Raw genomic sequence first — 23,860 nt, forward strand, 5'->3', positions numbered from 1 at the left:
TGGGGTAGAGGAGCAAAGGGATCTGGGGGTACAGATACACAAATCATTAAAAGTAGCGATGCAGGTTAATAAAGTCATAAAAAATGCAAACCAATCACTGGGGTTATTTCTAGAGGAATAGAATTGAAAAGCAGGGATGTTATGTTAAACTTGTATAGAACCTTGGTTAGACCACACTTGGGGGGTGATTTTAAACCCCAAGAATGGGTGGGTTGGGGGCGGGTGGGAGTTGAAAATAGTTGTTTTTTGGGTCGCGACCGCAACCCGGCTTTATTTCCGGGTTTAACGTCGGCGCGTAAAAGTACAGGCTTCCCACTGGGAACGCAAAGTCCGAAAATTTTGCGGTTAGAGTACTGTGTACAGTTCTGGTCTCCATATTACAAAAAGGATGTGGCGGCACTGGAGAAGGTGCAAAAAAGATTTACAAGGATGACACCAGAACTGAGAGGTTATAACTATCAGGAAAAACTGAGCAGGCTGGGGCTCCTTTGTTTGGAAAAGGGAAGGCTGAGGGGCGACCTCATAGAGGTATTTAAAATTCTGAAGGGTGGAGAGAATGTTTCCACTTGTGGGGGAATCCAAAACTAGGGGCCATAAATCATAGAATCACACAGAAGGAGGTCATTCGGCCCATCATGTGTATGCTGGCCGAAAAAGAGCTATCCAGCCTCGTCCCACTTTCCAGCTCTTGGTCCGTAGTCTTGTAGGTTATGGCACTTCAAGTGCACATCGAAATATATATAAGCTAGTTACTAATAAATCCAATAAACAATTCAGAGGAAACTTTTTTAATGTGGAACTTGCTGCCACATGGAGTAGTTGAGAAGAACAACATAGATGCCTTTAAGGAGAAGCTGGATAAATGTATGAGGGAAAAAGGAATAGAAGGATATGCAGATGGGGTGAGATGAAGTAGAGTGGGAGGAGGCTCGTGTGGAGCATAAACCAGTTGGACCGAAAGGCTTGTTTCTGTGCTGTCAATCCTATGTAATTCTTTTGATTTTAAGAATTTGATTTAAAATGACTGAAGTCACTGATTTACAGTTTTCACAGAATAATTGATGGAATCATAAATATCAAAGTACTGGTAAAAATCCCTGAATCCCATGTAATAAAAATGGAATTCAACTTATTCAGTCATCGTGAAACAGCGGCCCTGAAAATGACATTTCAGCTCCTTTTCAGAAAGAAGAGACAGCAAGGAAATAATCTTTGGACTGAACTGAGTAGCAGCTCCATGGATTCTATTTCAATGTGTAATTACAAAGGAAAGGAAAATGAAATGAAATTAATTATTAAAGACCTGCCCATCTTTTCTTTGCTGAGTTTTTAAAAACTCAGCAAATCCAATTAAAAATTGATACACAAGTCCAGAAGTCACAGAGAAACTAAACGTCCCTCGCAAGACATTCTTCAATAATGCGAGCCAACTTTGGAAACTGTACCATTAAAATATTTTGTTGAAGTAAAAACAACTGTGCTTTTTTATCACCTAGTTCTGAGGATAGGTTACACTTTGAACTTTAACCTTTCCTTCGATCAGAATCAGGTCAATCTGCTGTGTGTTTTGAGCAATTTTGTTTTTATTTCAATACTGTCTATGTCTGGTGAAAGACCTATTTTGATTTTATAGAATCATAGAAATTTATGGCACAGAAGGAGGCCATTCAGCCCATCTTGTCTGCGCCGGCCGAGAAAGAGCCATCCAGCCTAATCCCAGTTTCCAGCTCTTGGTCCGTAGCCCTGTAGGTCACGGCACTTCGAGTGCACATCCACGTGCTTTTTAAATGTGATGAGGGTTTCTGCCTCTACCACCCTCTCAGGCAGTGAGTTCCAGACCCCCACCACACTCTGGGTGAAAAAAATTCTCCTCAACTCCCCTCTAATCCTTCTACCAATTACAATAAATCAATGCCCCCCTGGTTATTGACCTCTCTGCTAAGGGAAATAGGTCCTTCCTATCCACTCTATCTAGGCCCCTCATAATTTTAAACACCTCAATTAAATATCCCCTCAGCCTCCTCTATTCCAAAGAAAACAACCCCAGCACTTTTTTTTATTTGTTCATGGGATGTGGGCGTCGCTGGCAAGGCCAGCATTTATTGGCCATCCCTAATTGTCCTTGAGAAGGTGGCTTCTTGAACCGCTGCAGTCCGTGTAGTGAAGGTTCTCCCACAGTCATGTTCGGTCGGGAGTTCCAGGATTTTGACCCAGTGACCGATGAAGGAACGGCGATATATTTCCAAGTCGGGATGGTGTGTGACTTGGAGGGGAACGTGCAGGTGGTGTTGTTCCCATGTGCCTGCCGCCCTTGTCCTTCCAGGTGGTAGAGGTCACAGGTTTGGGAGGTGCTGTTGAAGAAGCCTTGACGAGTTGCTGCAGTGCATCCTGTGGATGGTACACACTGCAGCCACGGTGCAACGGTGGTGAAGGGAGTGAATGTTTCGGGTGGTGGATGGGGTGCCAATAAAGTGGGCTGCTTTGTCCTGGATGGTGTCGAGCTTCTTGAGAGTTGTTGGAGCTGCACTCATCCAGGCAAGTGGAGAGTATTCCATCACGCTCCTGACTTAGGCCTTGTAGATGGTGGAAAGGCTTTGGGGAGTCAGGAGGTGAGTCACTCGTCACAAAATACCCAGCCTCTGACCTGCTCTTGTAGCCACAGTATTTATGTGGCTGGTCCAGTTAAGTTTCTGGTCAATGGTGACCCCCAGGATGTTGATGGTGGTGGATTCGGCGATGGTCATTGCTGAAAATGGTTGGTCCCAGGATACTGCCCTGAGGAACTCCTGCAGCAATGTCCTGGGGCTGAGATGATTGGCCTCCAACAACCACTACCATCTTCCTTTGTGTTAGGTATGACTCCAGCCAGTGGAGAGTTTTCCTCCTGATTCCCATTGACTTCAATTTTACTAGGGCTCCTTGGTGCCACACTCGGTCAAATGCTGCCTTGATGTCAAGGGCAGTCACTCTCATCTCACAGGACCACTCGGCTCCAGACCTCATTACAGCCTTGGTCCAAACATGGACAAAAGAGCTGAATTCCAGAGGTGAGGTGAGAGTGACTGCCCTTGACATCAAGGCAGCATTTGACCGAGTGTGGCACCAAGGAGCCCCAGTAAAATTGAAGTCAATGGGAATCAGGGGGAAAACTCTCCAGTGGCTGGTGTCATACCTAGCACAAAGGAAGATGGTAGTGGTTGTTGGAGGCCAATCTTCTCAGCCCCAGGACATTGCTGCAGGAGTTCCTCAGGGCAGTGTCCTAGGCCCAACCATCTTCAGCTGCTTCATCAATGACCTTCCCTCCATCATAAGGTCAGAAATGGGGATGTTCGCTGATGACTGCACAGTGTTCAGTTCCATTCGCAACCCCTCAAATAATGAAGCAGTCCGAGCCCGCATGCAGCAAGACCTGGACAACATCCAGGCTTGGGCTCATAAGTGGCAAGTAACATTCGCGCCAGACAAGTGCCAGGCAATGACCATTTCCAACAAGAGAGAGTCTAACCACCTCCCCTTGACATTCAACGGTATTACCATCGCCGAATCCCCCACCATCAACATCCTGGGGGTCACCATTGACCAGAAACTTAACTGGGCCAGCCATATAAATACTGTGGCTACGAGAGCAGGTCAGAGGCTGGGTATTCTGCGGCGAGTGACTCACCTCCTGACTCCCCAAAGCCTTTCCACCATCTACAAGGCACAAGTCAGGAGTGTGATGGAATACTCTCCACTTGCTTGGATGAGTGCAGCTCCAACAACACTCAAGAAGCTCGACACCATCCAAGATAAAGCAGCCCGCTTGATTGGCACCCCATCCACCACCCTAAACATTCACTCCCTTCACCACCGGCGCACTGTGGCTGCAGTGTGTACCATCCACAGGATGCACTGCAGCAACTCGCCAAGGCTTCTTCGACAGCACCTCCCAAACCCGCAACCTCTACCACCTAGAAGGACAAGAGCAGCAGGCGCATGGGAACAACACCACCTGCACGTTCCCCTCCAAGTCACACACCATCCCGACTTGGAAATATATCGCCGTTCCTTCATTGTCACTGGGTCAAAATCCTGGAACTCCCTTCCTAACAGCACTGTGGGAGAACCGTCACCACACGGACTGCAGCGGTTCAAGAAGGCGGCTCACCACCACCTTCTCGAGGGCAATTAGGGATGGGCAATAAATGCTGGCCTCACCAGCGACGCCCAGATCCCATGAACGAATAAAAAAAAACATCTGGAATTCAGCTCTTTTGCCCATGTTTGGACCAAGGCTGTAATGAGGTCTGGAGCCGAGTGGTCCTGGCGGAACCCAAACTGAACATCGGTGAGCAGGTTATTGGTGAGTATGTGCCGCTTGATAGCACTGTCGACGACACCTTCCATCACTTTGCTGATGATTGAGAGTATACTGATGGGGCAGTAATTGGCCGAATTGAATTTTTCCTGGTTTTTGTGGGCAGGACATATCTGGGCTATTTTCCACATTGTCGGGTAGATGCCAGCGTTGGAGCTGTACTGGAACAGCTTGGCTAGAGGCGCAGCTAGTTCTGGAGCACAAGTCTTCAGCACTACAAGCTTAACCGATCTTTCCTCATAGCTAAAATTGTCCAGTCCTGGCAACATCCTCGTAAATCTCCACTGTACCCTCGCTAGTGCAATCACATCTTTCCTGTAATGTGGTGACCAGAACTGTACGCAGTACTCTAGCTGCGGCCTAACTAGTGTTTTATACAGTACTATCATAACCTCCCTGCTCTTATATTCTATGCCTCGGCTAATAAAAGAAAGTATCCCGTATGCCTTCTTAACCACCTTATCTACCTGTCCTGCTACCTTCAGGGATCTGTGGACATCAAACAAACAATGGCACAGTTGATCTTAACCTAGGTGTTTATTAATGAGGGTGCTTATTTTTTGCTTTGTTAATATAAATGTTTATTTCTGGTGCATTTTTATGCTCATCAAGGTGAAGGATATGCTTGGTCATTACCCAATCCAGCACTCCCAAGTCAGGGACCATAAGTTAGATGTGGAATTAATCATCTTTTAGTCTGTTGCAATAATAAGCATTAACCATAACCTCATTAGAGCACCCTGTGCTGGAACAGTTTGTTTTCCCATTTCTTACACCACGCCCCTCAGAATACTAGTTACTAGTTTAATGTGAAATTATAGTAACATGGCAACAGCTTCAAGCTGGAGGAGACTTTTGGTCCATCCAGCCCACCTATCTACAGTGTTCCGTGGCTCAGTGGTAGCACTTTCTCTTCAGAACCAAGTCCCACTCCAGTGACTTGAGCACTTAATCCAGGCTGACGCTTCAGTGCAGTATTGAGGGACTGCTGCACTGTTGGAGGTGCCGTCTTTCAGATGAGACATTAAACTGAGGCCCAGTGTGTCTCCTCAGGTGGACATAAAAGATCCCATGGCACTGTTTGAAGAAGAGAAGGGGAGTTCTTCCCGGTCTCCTGGCCAATATTTATCCCTCAACCAACATCACTAAAAACAGCTTAGCTGGTCATTATCACATTGCTGTTTGTGGGACCTTGCTGTGTGCAAATTGGCTGCTGCATTTCCTACACTTAAAAAAAAATGTTGGGACGTCCTGAGGTCGTGAAAGGCGCAATATAAATGCAAGTCTTTTTTATTGGACGAGCAACCCACAGGTTGTGAGTTCAAATCTCACCACGGCAAGTTGTGAAAGTGAATTCAACAAATGATCATGAAATTGGTTGGATTATTGTAAAAACCTGACCAGTTCACTAATGTCCCTCAGGGAAGAGAAACTGTCACCTTACCTGATCTGGCCTACATATGACACCAATCCCACATGATGTAGTTAACTCTTAAGGCCCTCAAAGCAACTAGTGATCGGCAATAAAACATGTATCGCCCACATCCCAAGAACAAATGTATATATATATATATATACATACATATTTAAATTTCTCAAGTTAGGTTAGAAAGTGAAAGAGGCTGCAAAGCAAAAAAAATATAGGTTACAGATATTAAGTTGACCAGTGTAAAGCACAGAGCTATGGGCTTTGTTCATGACATGATTAGGCTCTACTTTAAATTCACCATTTATCTCCTGCCCTCCCTCCATCTCACTCCTGGCAGTTAAATAGCCTGCCAAAACTCACTATCAAGACTGACATATGAGGAACAGGCTATTAGGCAAGATAACCTGCTGACCCCAGTTTGAGTTAGCGGTTTCAGGAGAGGAGAGGAGAGCATTAGAAAATAGGATATAGCACACAACAGAATGCTTTTGAAAAATACAATTACAGTTGTAATAAACACAAAAACACATCAGTCCATAAAACAACACAAAAGCTGGGAGAAAAACAAGAAGACGGGAACACAAATACCTATACCTAGAATACCTACACAACTGCTGCATGCCATTACCTCACCCTCACTTAAAACATTCCGATTCGAAAGTTATTTTAATCCTCTTTGTGGCTATATTAATGAATGCCCACAAGATAATAATTTAATTCATCCTCAGAGACTATTCAAATAAATCCACTCTAAGTTCTTTCACCCCACATGACACCATTTCTACGATGACAAACCCATCAAAACACATTGCTGGAGATTTTGCCTCTGGTGCCCCTTTCTGCTCGTTTATTATGTTTTACTAAAACATTTTACAGCACATGGTATTTGTCTCCTTGATAGTATAAATGTGTTTGTTTCGTATTTTTCTCCTCCATTTTAAAATGTATTTTTATCACTTGCTTTTTAAAAAAATTATATGTGTGATTGTAATAATTGCCAAAGTTGATAGGTTTAGGGAGGGTGTGTGGATGCTTAGAAGCATCACATGCCATGGGAACTGGCTCAGACAGAGGAACCTCCTAAACTCCATAGTAAATCACATTATGATATTGTTTAACAATTGTAGTACTGTAATATAAACAACAACATTTTCAACCGTGTTCCCCCCCCCAACCTCCAACAAACACCCACTGATGGCTTGAGTGCTGAATGCATGGAACTGAGCTGTACCATGTTTGATTCGCTGGTGTACGATGAGCCAACTAACAGCAATTGGAGTGACAGTGGAGATACCACGATTGGCCTCAGGGCACCTGAGCCAAGGAGAGAGGGGAAAAAAAAACACAGCAGTTCCCACTCCTGATCATTATCCGGTGAATCCGACTGGGAAGTAATGCTTGTGTGAGGAGAGGATCCTGCTTGGCTGTGAGGCACCTTATGGTGGAACAGCCAACCGACAGTCGATGACTAGGCTCACACATCTATGATGGCCACTTGCGCAAGGAGAGCTGCCAGTAACCATGGAACCATAACAAAGTCTTTCTGTACAGGAGGTGAAAAGGTTCTATTTTAAAAAAAGATTGAATAAAATCAGCCAATCTCCAGGTGTAGTTATTTCAACAGTAACTCACATCTGCATTTTAAGGGCATAACATTTTAACATGACAATGATGAACTACTCCATTTTCACCCTCATGTTTTATATCATCCAAATAAATCAAGGTTTCACTCCCTATCCTTTACCCAATGCTCAACCAATTCCTGTCAAATTGGGTTTTTCCGCAAACAGCTTGAGACGCAGTTATGGGGTGCAAAACTTAGCATCATCATCTCTGTGCTAGGACGAAGAACTGCCATTTGGGCAGGATACTAGAGGAGGGGCTGTGGAAACATACCCCAGCACATACATCACCATTCCTTCATTGTCGCAGGGTTAATGTCCTGTAATTCCCTACGTAACAACATTGTGGGGGCACCATCACAATAAGGACTACAGCGGTTCAAGAAGGCCCACCCCCGCCATCTCAGGGTAAATAGGCACTGGCAATAAATGTAGCCTCGCCAGCATTGCCCATGTCCAAGAATGAATAAAAAATGTCCCAGCTTCAGCACAGCGACAACAACAACTTGACGTTGCATTGTGCCTTTAATGTAGCATCAGCTTAATTCAGTTGAGTCATAAAGTCCTGGATTCAAACCCCAGTCCAGGTCTTGAGCACATAATACAGGCTTTCTGTACTGTCAGTGTATTGTCTTTCAGATGAAATAGTAAACTGGGGCCCACCTGTCTGTTCAGGTGGACAACTAAAGATCCTGTGGCACTACCTGAAGAATAGAGTTTTCCTAATATCCTGGCCAACATTTATCCCTGCACCAAAACAGATTAACTGGTCACTGAGGGACTTTGCTGTGTGCAAATTGTCTGTCACGTTTTCCTGCACAAAAACGATTAACATCAAAAAAAGTAATTTTGTTCGCTGCGAGGTACTTAAGGACATCCCGAGGTTATGAAAAAGTGCTATATAAATTCAAGTTCTTTCGTAATAAAACAAATAGGGGAGAACAGAACTTGTGGTAGTACAAGAATTAGGAAAGTGGATGGAAAGCCAGTTGGAAAGACGGGCTTTGAAAAGGCCAAATATCAGGCTTGGCATAGTCAAAGTTTATCACTGAGTCAGATTTCACGAGTTCAAGACTCACTCCAGAGATTTGAGCACATAATCCAGGTTGACACGTCAGTGCAGTGTTGACAGAGTGATATACCGTCAGAGGCGCTATTTTTCAAATGAGGCATTAAACTTACGTGGATGTAAAAGATCCCATGGTACTATTTGAAGAGAAGTGGCCAGTGTTTATCTCTCAACCACCAACATTAATAAAACAGATTATCTGGTCATCAACTCATTCCTGTTAGTAGGAGCTGACTGTGTGCAAATTAACTACTGCATTCCGCTACATCACAACAGTGACTATACTTCAAAAGTAACTAATTGACTGTCAAGTACTTTGAGATTTCCTGAGGATGCTCTATAAATGGAGGTTCATTCTTTTAAAAGTGGAAAAAGAAATAATAAGGCAAAGGGGCTTATGGAGGGAATTTTGTTTTCAATTGTAAATCCCTTAGTGGCATTGCCCTGTACTAAACTATCCTATTCCTGCAAACTCCTCCAACTGTAATATCCTCCTACTATGGCTTCCTGTGCATTTCCTAGGGTGTTAGCCACTTGGTGGCGGAGCTTTCAACCATCTATGCACAATTCTCTAGAATTACCTCCTAAAACCGCTTTGCCTTGCTGGCTTTAAAAGCTCAGAACCTATTTTTGCAACCGCACTTTTGGTCAACTCTCCCACTCTTGCTCTGTCTGACGTCTGTCACGTTCAGCACTTTGAGACGTTTCGCTACGTCGCAAACAACAACTTTCATTTATATAGCGCCTTTAAGGTAGTAAAACGCCCCAAGGCGCTTCACAGGAGCGATCATCAAACAAAATTCGATACTGAGCCACCGAAGGAGATATTAGGGCAGGTGACCAAAAGCTTGGTCAAAGAGGTAGGTTTTAAGGAGCATCTTAAAGGAGGAGAGGTGGAACACACCCCATAGATTCCCACACACTTTTTCTTATATATAATAAAGACAGCAATAGCACTAAACTACCAGTATTATGCAGAGGAGCTCTAACAGAGAAAGAGAAAAAAAATCCTTCAGCCTCCCTCTCTATATACAAATGAGCCCACATCTACAACCTAACTTGAAAGTGGTCCCACAAGACCCGCCCACACCGAAGCCTCCCGCCCCCTCCCCATCGACGACGCTTGCTATTGGTCGCTCTCGGTGTCAATCATCTTCTATCGTCACTTCCGGGCTGTCGGAAAGGTTTGGTTGGCGGCGCAAGGGGGCGGTGCTTCTTTCCCCCTCCCCCTCCCCCCCCCCCTTCTCCTTCGATGGCTGTTTCCCTCAGTGAGGCAGCGGCTCGTCGGGGGGGGCTCGGCGATGGCGGTTAAAAAAAAATATATATATATTGTCTGTGGTTATTTAAGTTAACAGAATGAGTAAATTCATGAAGTAAAGTGTTATGCATTTTAGCTGCTGAGGTAAAATCAGGAGGCGATTTTTGTTTTTTTTTGGGGGGGGGGCGTGGGAGGGGGAAGATTAAAAGGCGGTGTCGCCATGAGAGAGAAGATTAAAATTTACCTCAAGCGCCAAAATCTTGTAAATATAATTTTTCTTTGTAATTTAAGATGTGTTCTTCCTGTAAACTTCGACGATTTAATTGGATGGACCCCTGGAAGAGTAATTTTTTAAGTCATTGATAATAATTAATAAGGGTTTTTTTGGGGGGGGGGGGTGGGGGGTGAGGAGAGAGGAGGTGGGAGATAGTTTTAAAAAAATATATATATATACACAGCAAGATCCCACTTCCCACCACCCCCATCCTCCCCACACCCTTTTTGCAGATGAAGCAGTGTCAGTCCGATGAGCTGCCCCAGGATGAGGAGCATGGGGTGAAATCGGGAGCTGGTGCTGATGCTGCGAATAGACAGCAAGGTGATGCTGCTGCTCCTCCAGATGCTGCCTGCCCATCGCACTCTCTGCCTTCATCATCCCGCAACAACAAAACTCAAGACTTGAAGGTACCGTAAACAATAGCTTTTTTCTTCCTGCCCAAAACAAAAATGCACACCTACTATTACAGGATTTATTTAAAAACCCCTACCTCTTTGACCAAGCTTTTGGTCACCTGCCCTAATATCTCATTACGTGGCTTCGGGTGTTGAAATTTTTGTTTGAAAACGTTCCTGTGAAGCGCCTTGGGACGTTTTACTATGTTAATGGTGCTACAGAAATGCAAGTTGTTTTAAAACTTTTCAATTCCAAAAATGCACATTTCAATTCCAAAAATGCACATTGAAAATGCCCAGTCAGTAACTCACATCATTTGACCCACAAAATAGCCAACAAGCTGCATTATAAACTACGAACCAGTAACAACTTAGGCAGACTGCAAATGGACAGAGATGCATTCAATGCCCCCGATCCACCCTTGAGTCCAAGACAATATCTCCTTTAAAAACAAATCTGATCTAACTCCTTGTCTTGATGTTATTGCTTGTTAGTTTTGCCATGCATCGTATGGCATTATAGGAAAGCAATATTGCTGGGGGTGGGGTTAATATGAATTACAACCAGATTTAAGGCGAAGAGTACACGTGTTTCTTTTGATTTCAGATTTGTTTTTAAAGGAGATATTGTCTTGGACTCAAGGGTGGATCGGGGGCATTGAATGCATCTCTGTCCATTTGCAGTCTGCCTAAGTTGTTACTGGTTCGTAGTTTATAATGCAGCTTGTTGGCTATTTTGTGGGTCAAATGATGTGAGTTACTGACTGGGCATTTTCAATGTGCATTTTTGGAATTGAAATGTATGGTCAAGTAATTGGGCACTGATGAATTATTACTTCTGCTGATGTAAACAATTGGGATCACAGGTGGTCCAGTGAAAGATGCAGACTGTGTGTAATTCAGTATTGAAATTAAATTTGTATCATGCATATTGCAAAAAGTAATATTCTTTGATTGAACCGAAGTGAATATGCTGATCTGTGCTGTTAATTTCAGCTGGGCAGTGATATGGGTGGGGCAATTGGCCACTGCCTCTGTGCCAGGGAAGTGGAAACTCAAACTAAGGCTCCCAGTCCTAGTCACTATCCAGTAAGTCCTGTTGGAAAGTGGGTGTGGGGATGTTGGTTGAGGACAATGTTGGGCTGAACTGTGATATGCTGCACAGCCAAATAGCCTGCATACACTTTCCGGCTCAACTCACACATAAAGAATGGCCACTTAAGCTAGGTATCGAATTGGAATTATACTCCAGGAGCAGAGTTTTCAGCAGAGGATGGGGCGAAAATCAAAGCTGCAAGAATCAAGTTGCCTTCGATACTTTCTGTTTATTATAAATATTGCAGATTCACTATCCTCTAAATGTTACAGATAATAAGTAGTTGACAGTTTAAAACACCAATCCAGCCTTGGAGTTGTGAAAATAAATTGGTCACGTTTCAATTTTGTGGTTCATGACATTGTTAGAACCTCTCAATTTTATTACTGTTTTGTAATTCACCAATGGCCAGTCACTGCACTCTAGTTATTGCCTCCCTGTGCTCCCATTGCTCATTAATAGAAGCACGTACTGCAGTGTATTTTTACAAATAGAGGCTCGTGCAGCACATGACATTGAGCAGAATGTTCTTATTTCCATGAGAAAGGAAGATTGAGTAACTCAGTGATATATTGGAAATAAATACCTTGTCATTTTAAACCATGTTTTTAATTTACCATGAATAATACATACTGGTATTATATTGCTGTGTCCCAAACTTGAGCTTCTCCCAAGGGAAAAAAAATTAACTCTCAAATATGCCACACCTCCAGTTTAAACTAATTTTTTTTATGTGCAAATTAATATTCTTGCTGCATGGATGATTGTGAATATAGGACCTCTGGCCCAGAATAACTCAACCAACGTAAAATCTATTTAGTAATTTATTTCATTATTTCTCCTGCGTGTCACCTCCTATAGTCTCCGTGTGCCATCCACTTTGCCTGACTATTGACCTTCATTCTCTGTGTAAAAGTGTTTGTCCTTGGTTTGTGTCCCCCCCCCCCCCCCCCACCTTCCCGGCCAGCCCCTGACAGTGTCAAAGTTAAAATTGAAAACTTGGCACCTGGGTGAATCATCACCTCCATCACCATATCCACAATTCATCTACACTTTCCATGGCATGGTATAACAGTGGATTAGTTCACTTTATAGTGTTTTGGTAATGAAGACAAATTCTAAGTTTAAGGGGGTTGCAATGCAATGTGTTTGAGTGCAAAACCTTATGTAGTGCAGTAATATTTCATATAATCAATTTATTTTGTTTTTAAAACGGTATGTGATGCATTGTAACATGATGCCAAAGCAAATTGTTTCTGTGGGTGATTTAAGTGAACTGCTACTCATTTACCTTTCTGCCCAAATATTGAAGTTCTCCCTTTCCCTAGCCCCTTCCCTCTGACATTCCCAGATGACAAGAGAGGTAGGCAGCATGTTTTCAGCTTTGTAATCATCTGCTGCGAAATGTGCAACAACAATCTGGAATGATTCGCATATAATATCTCCCGCCCCCCCCACCCCTGCCCTTCCCCTTGGGGAAATGATCTCTTCTCTGGTTTTCCCCTCCGATGGATTGGCTGAGATCTGCAACTTGGAATTATTGGCATGAACCTCAGAGCTTTCAGAAATAGGTTAAATTTTTATGTTCTGTTATTTTCTTTCAACTATGCCTTTTTTGTGCTTCTTTCTTGAAGATGCAGACTTATTCTGGTTGGTGCTGGCTGTCGCGCATATCTCCCAAGTGCCTGTTCTTGAGTTGTGACATGGATAGTGAGGATTGGTCATTGCAGTGAACCTATATACACCTACAAACACACAGAGAGTCGGTTTTTAAACAAGAACCAAGTGACTTGCATCAGATGAGTTGTCATTTGGCAGGTCTGGATTCTGTGCCTTCTCATTAGTCATACAATGAAGTTGTTCCGTAGTTGGCCATGCTTTATGATGCATTTCTTGCTTAATAGTGATGAAGTTTCTTATTCAGCTTGCTCCCTCTTTTCCTCAACTGACTCATTCTGATCCAATCTTACTTCACCTGGGCCTAACCTCAGACATTGTGAGAGGAGTTTTGATTTCCCCTGGCCTCTGCGTAATTGTTTTCTGACCTTGATGCTTAGCTACTTGAAGCTTAAATGGAAAAAAAATACCCAAGCTTCCCTCTTCTCCCATGAGAAATTAAAAATGAGGATTAGATCTCTCTTGATGGCCTAGTAGATGAAGGCACTGCCTGATGTAGCAAAGGCATAGCTACATACAGAAAGTTGGGGGGATATTGGAGGCAATTCTGGGCTTTGGATTATGTGAAAACAGGGAGAATAACTTGTACCAATAAATTGTGAGAAACGTGCCCCTATCTTCCCTCAGTGGTTACGCCTATGCGGTGTAGTACCAATGCATATGGTCCAGAGGGTCCCAGATTTAATTCCCGGTATGCTGATTTAACTCATCTCAGCCAGGATAGCAGATGGGGTGTGCAGTTGGCTTGAGTGCTCCAGGTAGAGAGGGAAGAAAATCAGCCAGCGTTCCTGCTCCTCACTATCTAGCTGGATTTTGAATAACCTGCCAAACTCACTGTATTTGCTCAGATGTGAAGAATGGTTCCTTGGGTGAGATTCTGATGGGTGTGGAACTGGGATCTTTCCTTCAAGAGGGGAGGGAGATGAAGGGTCGGATAATGGAGGAAAAATGACAGTTGAAGTAAATGAAATAAATGGTGCAGAACAGTTTTGGCACAACTCTGAAATAATATTCAGCGACTAGAATCATAGAATGGTTACGGCACAGAAGGAGGCCATTCGGCCCAACAAGCCTGCGCCAACTCTCTGCAAGATCAATCCAGCAATCCCTGCTCTTTCCCCATGACCCTACAAATTTTTCTCCTTCAGGTACCTATCTGATTCCTTTTTGAAAGCCACAATTGACCCTGCTTCCACCACCCTTTCAGATAGTGCATTCCAGATTCTAACCACTCGCTGCGTAAAAATGTTTTTCCTCATGTTGCCTTTGGTTCTTTTGCCAATCACCTTAAACGTGTGTCCTCTGGTTCGCGACCCCTCCGCCAGTGGGAACACTTTTTCTTCATTTACTTTATCTAGATCCTTCTCAATCTACTGCCTCAATCTACTATGTCTAGTTTGTTTGTGGGCACTTAAAAGGCTCTGATTGTACTTCTAGGACTGCAGAGCATGAGTCCTGCACAATGTTTGCTTCCAGGAGCTCTCAACCATTGTTGCAGAAGTGGGCGGTGTAGGTGTGTTGATCTCTTGATGAGATAATTGTAAGCCCACTCATCAGCAACACTCATCATGTCCCAACTTATTGAGAAAGTGGAGCAACCAACACTTGATCTGAATAAAATATCTAAAACGGCCAGAATTTAGGTGTGTTTAAATTTTAGAATTGTCCTTCCACATACTGGTGCTTGAAATGTAACTTCAAGAGGCTGTGAATTGACAAAATCTTAATGCTTAGTCATTGACTTGTGAAATAGACTCATCGCTTAGTGCAGTGGACTCTGCCTCAGCTGGAGCTTTCAAAAATGAATTTGATCAATCTCTGACTTAACAAAGGAAGATATGGATTTTGGGTAGATGAAAAATGATTGAATGAGGTCCTGGATAACTAAGCTGGCTGGATAGCTTAACGATCTGTGTTCTTACATTCTTATGCTCTTAAGAATCAAAAGTTTGGAATATTTTCTTTTCAAAGTACAGGCAGTGAGGTTACACAATTGCAGCATCATTCAGTGAGTCAGACAGCTACAGATGTAGGTGTTAAATTTGGACAGGGATGTGGCCAAGACTCAGTTGATTGGGTTCATAACTCTGAACTGTCCTGTTTCAGTTGAGTTGTCCAAATGTTTAACCCTGCTTGCTGCTGGATACACTATTTTTAGGTGTGGTTCACAATGCGTGCACTTATTTTAACTTTTGTGTCAAAATCTACTTTAGGAAAATTGAAGATTTTTTTGGCGTGTTTAGAAGCACAGTAGCTTAAGTATTTAAAAATAATAAATTGGCTACATATTCTGGCTTCATTGCATAACAAAAGCTCTCAGAAAACACTTGAACAATGAGAGTGATAGTAAGCATACCTGAAATTTGGAATTATTTGACTGGAGTCAGAAGTATAGCTCCCAGGCCTTGTCGTCAGTGAGGAATTGGCACGAGCATGCAGCAAAAGTAGCTCTGGAAAATGTAACAAAGGATAAATATTCATTATATTACTTTCAGGTTTAATTTGAGCTAGTTTTAGCACTTATAAAGAGAATGGTTATGAGAGGAATAGAGTTTCTGTTAATTTTCAGCTATATTGAGCAGTGCTCTTCCTCATCCCAATTTGTTGCTGTACCTATCATGTCAGCTTGTTTTTATTTTAGACTGAAAGTTGCAGTGTACCACTAGATATCCATAATCCACTTCATGTTCCAATTAATTTAGTCATTGATTGTCTTTATTTCTCTTTTTTCCTCCTCTTGGTGAGTGAGATGCTGCTGGGATGGGATATTTCTAACACTTGTGTGTAAAGAGCAAAACGTAAAAATACTCTCTTTTTCCGGCTTCTGGGATGAGTTAAATTTTGTGTAGCCAGCAAGACTTGCTAGTTTACAGTAAAATAAACTATAGAGGGGAATTGGCTGAAGACTGAGGGCGTACCATAGGTTGGCATCATTGGTTATCTTACAAACCAAAAGGTCAAATTATCATATAAACGATGGATTCAGTTGAGTAACCTTGTTTATACTACAATACATGTACAAAGGAATTCCGAGTGGCATGGGCAGGATCTATTTATTCAACTTTTAAAGACTGCTATATTGCAAAAGTAGATTGGGTGCATTTCAGTACCTCCTGAAGTACTGAGGTACAATTATTGCAAAAATGGAGCAGAAGCAGGGTCTTGGTCAAGGACATTTTGAGTGAGAGAAGAAAGGAGTCTAAGCATGTAGCGGTGAAGTACCAAACTAGTGGTGCCAGTGACTTCATTGCAGAAGGTAATTTTTGGAAAATGTCTACTTATGTCATACGTGGCTGGGAGCGTTTTGCAGAAGAAAGTCATGCTGGTAGGAAATAAATGAATCCACTGCTTTTCATTCCCATCTATATGACTACTTCAGTTTCATATAACAATGAAACTCCAATTTAAAAAAAGCATCTGTCTCTATCAGTCAGGCAGCTAAATCCTAATCATTGCTTTGTGACTCTGTGCTTTTAGTATCTTTTACCCTGCCTCTAAAAGGTGGTGATGACTGTGCTTTGCTTTTCTTTGGTTCTTTGGGTGCAGACAGCCCTCGAGTACTTTGGATATTTGGGTGTTGGCAGACTGTTCAGTTCTGGGAAGGAGGAGATGGGGGGATATCACAGCCGAGCCCAATTTGGATCTTAATGATCATGTACGTGTACCCCCCCCCCCCGCCCCCCAACCATTCCTCCCAAACCTAAAGGCACGAGTGTGGTGTCCTCACCTGCTGTAATCATATTCAGCACAGACCAGAGATTGGACCTGAGACCTTTCTCTCTGAGTGCTACATAAGGCACCATATTTACCAGCTGTAACATTGGGGGAGTAAATTATTTTATTTTGAACAAAATAATCTTCAGTTTGTATAAACAGAAATTGCCAATGTGGCACACACCCAGTTCCTCTGTCAATGACTATGAGCTGAGGTTACTCAAAACGTAGCCTCTACTTATTTGTGACTAGGCCTGCTTTGATGAAGGCCTCTGAGTTCAAAACCAACCAAAGTTTAGAAACAAGAAACTAATACCACATATTTCCACTGCATGAATATTCATAAATATATTTCTGCCTCTACCCAAATTGGGTATGAGACATTGACTGTAATCTGATCATGTCTGTAATATTTGTTAGCAATTATGCTTTCACGCCCATGCTGACGTAATGCAGTTGTGAATGTAGTCCAGTTGGAGCACTCCTACTGGTATTAGTTCACAACTGCTAGGAAGCATAAGAAAGATGTTAACATTATATTTTAGTGATCTACATTGTGAGGAAAAATAAGTTTAATGACTGTTAGTCTGGATCTCAGCCAAGACAGCAGATGAGGCATATAATTGGCCTCAGCGCCCTTAGGCTAGGGAGCGGGGAAAATAATCAGCCTGAGTTCCTGCTTCTGATCATTATCCAGTGACTACTGCTAGAAAGTGTGCGAGTACGGCCTTGTGGTGAGGACAAGATTGGGCTTGGTTGATATGCTCCCTGTCACTTTATAGTGTGCCATAGTTGCATAGTTTGATGATGCTCACTGCCTAGGCTCACAAACAAAAAAGGGCCACTTGAGCATGGTGCTGGAAGGAGGCTGTCGTGGAACTGGACTCCAGTGTGACGTATCTTCAACAGAAGAAGGTAAAAGATCACATTGGAATATTGCTTTTTAAATGAGAAAGTAGCCCTGTGGATAAGTGCTCCTTGGTATAGTGTGGTAGTTTTTATTTGTAAGTTCTTTTTGTATTTTCTTCCTTGCCCCATACCATGAATTGTTCCCAGGCTTCTACCATGACTCGCATTCATTCTGGTTTTCTTTCCTTTTCTGTGGGGAAATGCCTGTACCTCTGTTCAGCACCTACCCACTGACAACACAGCCTGAATTAAAAGGTTACGTTACGGCAAATTGCATGCTGTGCTGCCAGTGTCCCAGTATGAATTGTCATGTTCAGGAGAAAATTGGGGAGAAAAAAGAACAATATGTTGACAGAAACAGAATTCTAAAAAGATTACGATTGCTATTGTCACTGGAGTATATTTGTTTGTTTGATTTTATCTATTTTTATGAACAAATGTTAATAGATCAGTACCGGCAAATGTCTGGTAACAGAACTGCTCCCTGACGCCTGTCGAAGAGTGGTGTATGGGGACTCGGGAAGAAAAACGAATCACCGTGGGTGGGAAGAGGATCTAATAATATTTTATTCTTTTTTTTAAAGAAAATCCAGCAGCTATCTGAAGGAGGTGGTTCAGGTGGTATGTTTGGACATGGTCTGAAGCAGCTTTTCCATCACCGAAAGCGATCTCGGGAGCGCGATCAGAGTATGCAAGATTCCTGTCAACTTCACCACCATCCCCATGGACACTCTGATCACGACTCTGCAGATGAAAAGGAACGATCTCCCGAGATGCACCGTGTGTCCTATGCCATGTCCCTTCACGATCTTCCTGCTCGTCCCACAGCCTTCAACAGAGTGTTACAGCAGATCCGGTCTCGGCCATCCGTCAAGAGAGGAGCCAGCCTCCACAGCAGCAGCAGCAGGAGGACAAAGAGTGGACCAACCGAAACCCAGAAAGGCAGTCCTCATCTTGTGCGGAAGGCCCCTCAGGACAGTTCACTAACTGCAATCCTACAGCAGCATCAGTACAGACCCAGGTCATCTTCCACGACAGACACATCACTTACTGCCGGAGAGATTAGCATTATCTACCCAACTGGGGAAGAGTCAGAACGGATCACTGATAAGGTACAGTACCCCTTACTATGTACAATATCACAAAATGCAGCTGCAAGCCTTATGAGAAGCGGGCAAATTGAGCTGTACACTCCTGACTGTTTGAAGGATCAGTTAATGTTGTGGAAGTCTGCCTTTATCCTGTTTGGGATGAGGGCAGAAAAAAGCTAAGGGGTGGACAATGGGATTACCAAAGACTGCAATAAAAATTTACAAATATACAGATTTTACAGGAGTTACAAATGGAAATTGATTTTGAGTCGTGTTTTTTATGGAAGATTTTTAAAATCAGATTGTAGTAAGTTATTTTTCTTGTCTGCAAGTTGCTTAAAGATTAGCTTCTGATTTCTTGGGAATGTGCAGAGCAATTTGAAAAGCTTGTGTTCAGGCTACTATAATTGTTGCGACAAATGTGTGGTGTCTTAATTCTTACTTGTGCAAAGTTTCTAAAACCTCACAGATTGGCAGTTTTGATCATCATATTGTACAATGTACAAATCATGCAGTGTACAGTTTTTTTTATAAAACATTCCAATATCTTTTTTGTTGCACTTTTGTACTCATGAAGTTGAGTAACAAGTGCTGAAGAATAAACACTTCTTTTCACTTTTGTCACCCAACGTTAGCTTCAAGCATTCCCTGGTCAGATATAGCAGAGCTAGACACAGAACCAAGCCTTGGAAAAGCACCCATTATTCCATTTGAGAGATTTTTCCTTTTCTCCCACCACCAATCCTTGTGGACTCTCAGCGAGATTTCGTGCTAGAATCATTGAATGTTGCAGCACAGAAACAGGTCACTCGATGCATCAAGTCTGCCTAGTCTAATCTCACTTGCATTTATATAGCAACAACTTGCATTTATTTAGCACCTTTTACAGTAGTAAAATATCCCATGGCACTTCACTGGAGCGTAATCAGACTCAAGTTGACACAGAGCCAAAGAAGGTGACATTAAGACAGGGGAGAGGTAGAGGTAGGTTTTAAAGAGCGTCTTAAAGGAGGACAGAGAGGTTTAGGGAGGGAATTCCAGAGCTTAGGGCTTAGACGGCTGAAGGCACGGCTGCCAATGGTGGGGCGAAGGAAGTGGGGATGCACAAGAGGCCAGAATTGTAGGATCGCAGAGTTCTCGGAGGGTTGTAGGGCTGGAGGAGGTTACAGGAGTGAGGCCATGGAGGGATTTGAACAGCAACGTGAGAATTTCAAATTGAGATGTTGCTGGACCGGGAGCCAACGTCAGTCAGTGAGCACAGGGGTGATGGGTGAACAGAATTTGGCGTGAGTATGGATACGGGCAGCAGAGTTTTGGATGAGCTCAAGTTTATGGAAGGTGGAAGATGGGAGGCTAGCCAAGAGATCATTAGAATAGTTGAGTTTAGACAGTCCTGCTCACATCCCATACACTTCAATATTCCTCTTTTTCAAGCAACTTTCTAATTATGGACAGTTTTCTGCTTTGGACCTTGCCCACCAGGAACTGGGTTGGGACTTCCAAAACTCATTTCATATCATTTGTAGCTATCAGAGAGAGGATACGTTCATCCTAGAATGGTTGGATTAAAATACTCCAGTGATGAAAGGACAGTGTGCGAACCCACTGTGCCACCATATAACATTATAACTCCATATTATACCCTGTAGTAACAAGGGCCCATCCATGATGGGGTAAGCATGAGAAATATGGATGAGGAGGGGCATTTTTGCCCAGCCTAGTTCATCCATTCAGAAAGAACCTGCAGTCTCCCCATTGCAGCATATTATAACTAATTCCAGGGTTTTTGCCTACACTGCGCTACTTGGAAATCTATCTCGTGTGTTAATCACTCTTTTTGTGTGAAGAAGAACTTCCTGACATCAGACTTAAATTTGCCTTTTACTAGTTAAAACCAGTTTCCCCTTGTCCTACTTTTGCAATTTATTTTGAAGTAATTTTCCTAATTTCAGTTTTCCATAAAGTTTATTATCTTATGTTCCTCGTTAAGATCACCGCTCTTCTTTTCGAGGCTGAAAGGCTTGAGTTTCTCCAGTCTTTCCTTATGTCGCAAACCTTTGATACTTGGTATCGGCCTTATGGCTGTTCTCGAACTGCCCCTGGTACTAGAACATCTCCCTTGTTTCTTGCTAAGTAGAAATGGACAAGGCACTCGAGGTGAAGACTGACCACAGTGCGTATGGTTTGAGCAGGACACTTATTCATACGTAAGTGTCTTACATTTGGATTTTATAGTGGAAGTTTTAACATAACTATCCATTTATAGTAAAGCTCATCAAGAATAGGTTCAAAAATAAAATAACAACAATTCGTATTTATATAACACCTTTTAAAGTAGTAAAAATGCCCCAAGGCCCTTCACAGATTATGAAACAAAATTTGACACCGAGCCACATAAGGAAATGTTAGGACAGGTGAGCAAAAGACCAAGGTGGTAGGTTTTAAGGAGTGACTTAAAGGAGAGAAAGAGAGATGGAGATGTTTAGGGAGGGAATTCCAGAGCTTAGGGCCTAAAACTTGAATCCGCTTTTATAAATGTGGGCATTAAAGTCTTTGTTAAGCAGGCACCTTGTTTTTTTAAAAAAAAATCTGACCTCCTCTCACTGACAAAAAAATAAGTTTCACACTATTTGTTGCTCTACTCCTCTTGAAACTGGTTTCTTGCCAACCTTTGGAAAACAAAATGTGCACAATAGGATTTGCTATACTGGGCGGCAACCCCAGATGCTGCTGTAGTTCCTTCTCCATTTTCATTTTGAGTATCTTCTCCTAATTTATTGTCTTCATGGTCCATATTGCCCGATTGAATTCAAAAACTTCCACTTTTATTCCTTTGCTCAGGCTTTTAAAAACCTGAATCCTATCTCCTCTTGGTCTTTATTTTTCAGAAGGCAGTAAACTCAGTAGCTGCTATAAAGACCTTGTATCAATGACTAATATGCAGTGCAAAAACAGTGGTATTTGCAACACAATCAGCAAGGAATATGATTTTCACCACTGTCCATGACTCTCAAGGCCTTAATAACATGTATATCAGCTTGCTGCACTAACTATGCATCTGCCCACTTTGAGAATTGTTCAGGAGTTTGTAGTAAACATGCATTTCTGCATCAATTCTGTTCCTGCATGGAAATCAATGTTACCTTTGCACACAGCAGAAAGTTAGCATGTTTATATAAGGATAAAAGGGAGAGTAGTGGGCATTTCTGCCAGGATATTTCTTTTGAGGAGAGGCAAAGTGGCAGTCTGATGCCTGGGGAAATTAGCTAGAGCATATTGCACTTCGAACTTCAACCTCTGGGGAAAATACATTTTAATGTCAACATTTGGTTGTATGTTTGGCTACTTTCAACTACTGACTTTCTTCTTACACAGTACGATGAGATATGGTGATTTATTCACCACTTAATTGTTTGTGAATCTCTTGACTGATACGGTAAACTAGATAATAGAATTTGTTAATTAAAAGCCACTGCTTGCTTTTACTTGGTTGGCATTGACAAATCTTGGAAATCAGGCACAATACTAATAAACTAATCAGCTGATTTTGTTTGTGGTAGGCATTATCCTTAGGTTTGTATTGTTGCTGAAATTGTGATAGATACCTGAAATTTTAGAGCTAGATGAAATTTATTGATCATTCTAGAGGTAATTTTTTGACCATGCAAAATTATTCAAAATATCACTAGCATGTGAGTGTGCACAAATCGATATAAATATTGTGCACAGAAATATTGATTTTTCATATTTATCAACTCTATTAAATTTAGTTGACTGAGAAATGTTCGTTATCAACTTTATCCATCTAGGATATTATGTAAGGCATGTTTTTACTTAAGTAATTTGAGCATTTTGGATCTGCTTTGGATGGAGTGGCTTTTCAAATGGTGCTAATAATTACAGGAGTTTACGCCTTCTGTTTGTATTCCTGTGTTAACACCATGTTTGTGTGCATTTGTATTGGGCTTAGTGAGATGTTAGTGCCAATGACTGCTGATGTGTGGGTCTTGCCTGATTCACTAAGGCTGGCAGTGATCTACAAAAAACAGTCTTTCCTGGAGGTGGCCTTAGTGAATCCAGTAGGTTTACTCTAGGGCTGCTGCCAGCTGTGTAAAACCATGAGCTCATGAGGCGCTGGTGGTACACCCCTCTTAAAAATGTCAATATATAAGCAGCTTGTATTACGGTGCTTCCTCTGTCGGCAATACAAATGAGGCAGAGTAAGTGACTGCAGAGCCACTGAGACCCATCTTTAGAGGTGGCTCTGCTGTCGCTTCTGAAGATGAGCTGCTGGCAACTTCAAAATAAACTGCTGGCTTTCACTGCTGTTTGATTCTGGCCATATGTGGGCTGACCTATTGTGTCTGTAAGACTGGAAAATTGTATTGTCTGTATGGGCCTTCCTCAACAGCAGAGAACATTGTGGCTGCTCCATGGTTGCCAAATCCACCCCATAATTTAGATGGGGTGAATTCTGTACAAACGGGAGCTGGTTGTACTGGAAGTAGTTCCATAATGTAAATGGGGTATCAATGTGTTGGGTCAAAGAGCCTGTGATTTAACTGAAATCACTGGTGCATCTCACTTTGACTCGAGTGACTCCTAACAAATCCTGCAGCATTGAGTCACAGAATTTACATTTCCAGGTCAGTAGTATAAATGGAAAATCTGGTTCTGTACTCTTTTCAGCGAAACACCAATTGGTTTGGTGGGGGGGCGGGCAGGGGGAGGAGTGGGACACCATAATTTTATGAAACCAGTGAATGGAATTCGGATTGGAGTCAGTATTGCACTTGCTGGGGCAAAAAAATCACAAGATCCAACATCTTGTTATTTTAAAATGTCAAGTCTTTCAGAAAATATTAGTGTGTTTTTTTAAAAAGCTGTAGGCATGTTGAGTAAATGAAAAACTGTATTCTTCTACCAGGGGAGGGATCTACAATAAAATGAGGATAAATTGCATCTG

General features: G+C 42.5%; 1 protein-coding gene across 1 annotated transcript in view; it reads left to right on the forward strand.

Moving 5' to 3' along the window:
• The first annotated feature begins 9,967 nt into the window (after positions 1-9,967).
• The window catches only part of tmcc2 (transmembrane and coiled-coil domain family 2), a 200,572-nt gene continuing 186,679 nt past the window's right edge, over positions 9,968-23,860 (forward strand). Inside the window, exons 1-2 of the mRNA XM_068007666.1 lie at positions 9,968-10,419; positions 18,388-18,915. Of these exons, the coding sequence (XP_067863767.1) occupies positions 10,243-10,419; positions 18,388-18,915 (705 nt within the window). The 5' untranslated portion in view covers positions 9,968-10,242. The remainder of the gene's footprint in view (positions 10,420-18,387; positions 18,916-23,860) is intronic.

Source organism: Heptranchias perlo, chromosome 27 (assembly GCF_035084215.1).
Source record: "Heptranchias perlo isolate sHepPer1 chromosome 27, sHepPer1.hap1, whole genome shotgun sequence".
Lineage (NCBI taxonomy): Eukaryota > Metazoa > Chordata > Chondrichthyes > Hexanchiformes > Hexanchidae > Heptranchias > Heptranchias perlo.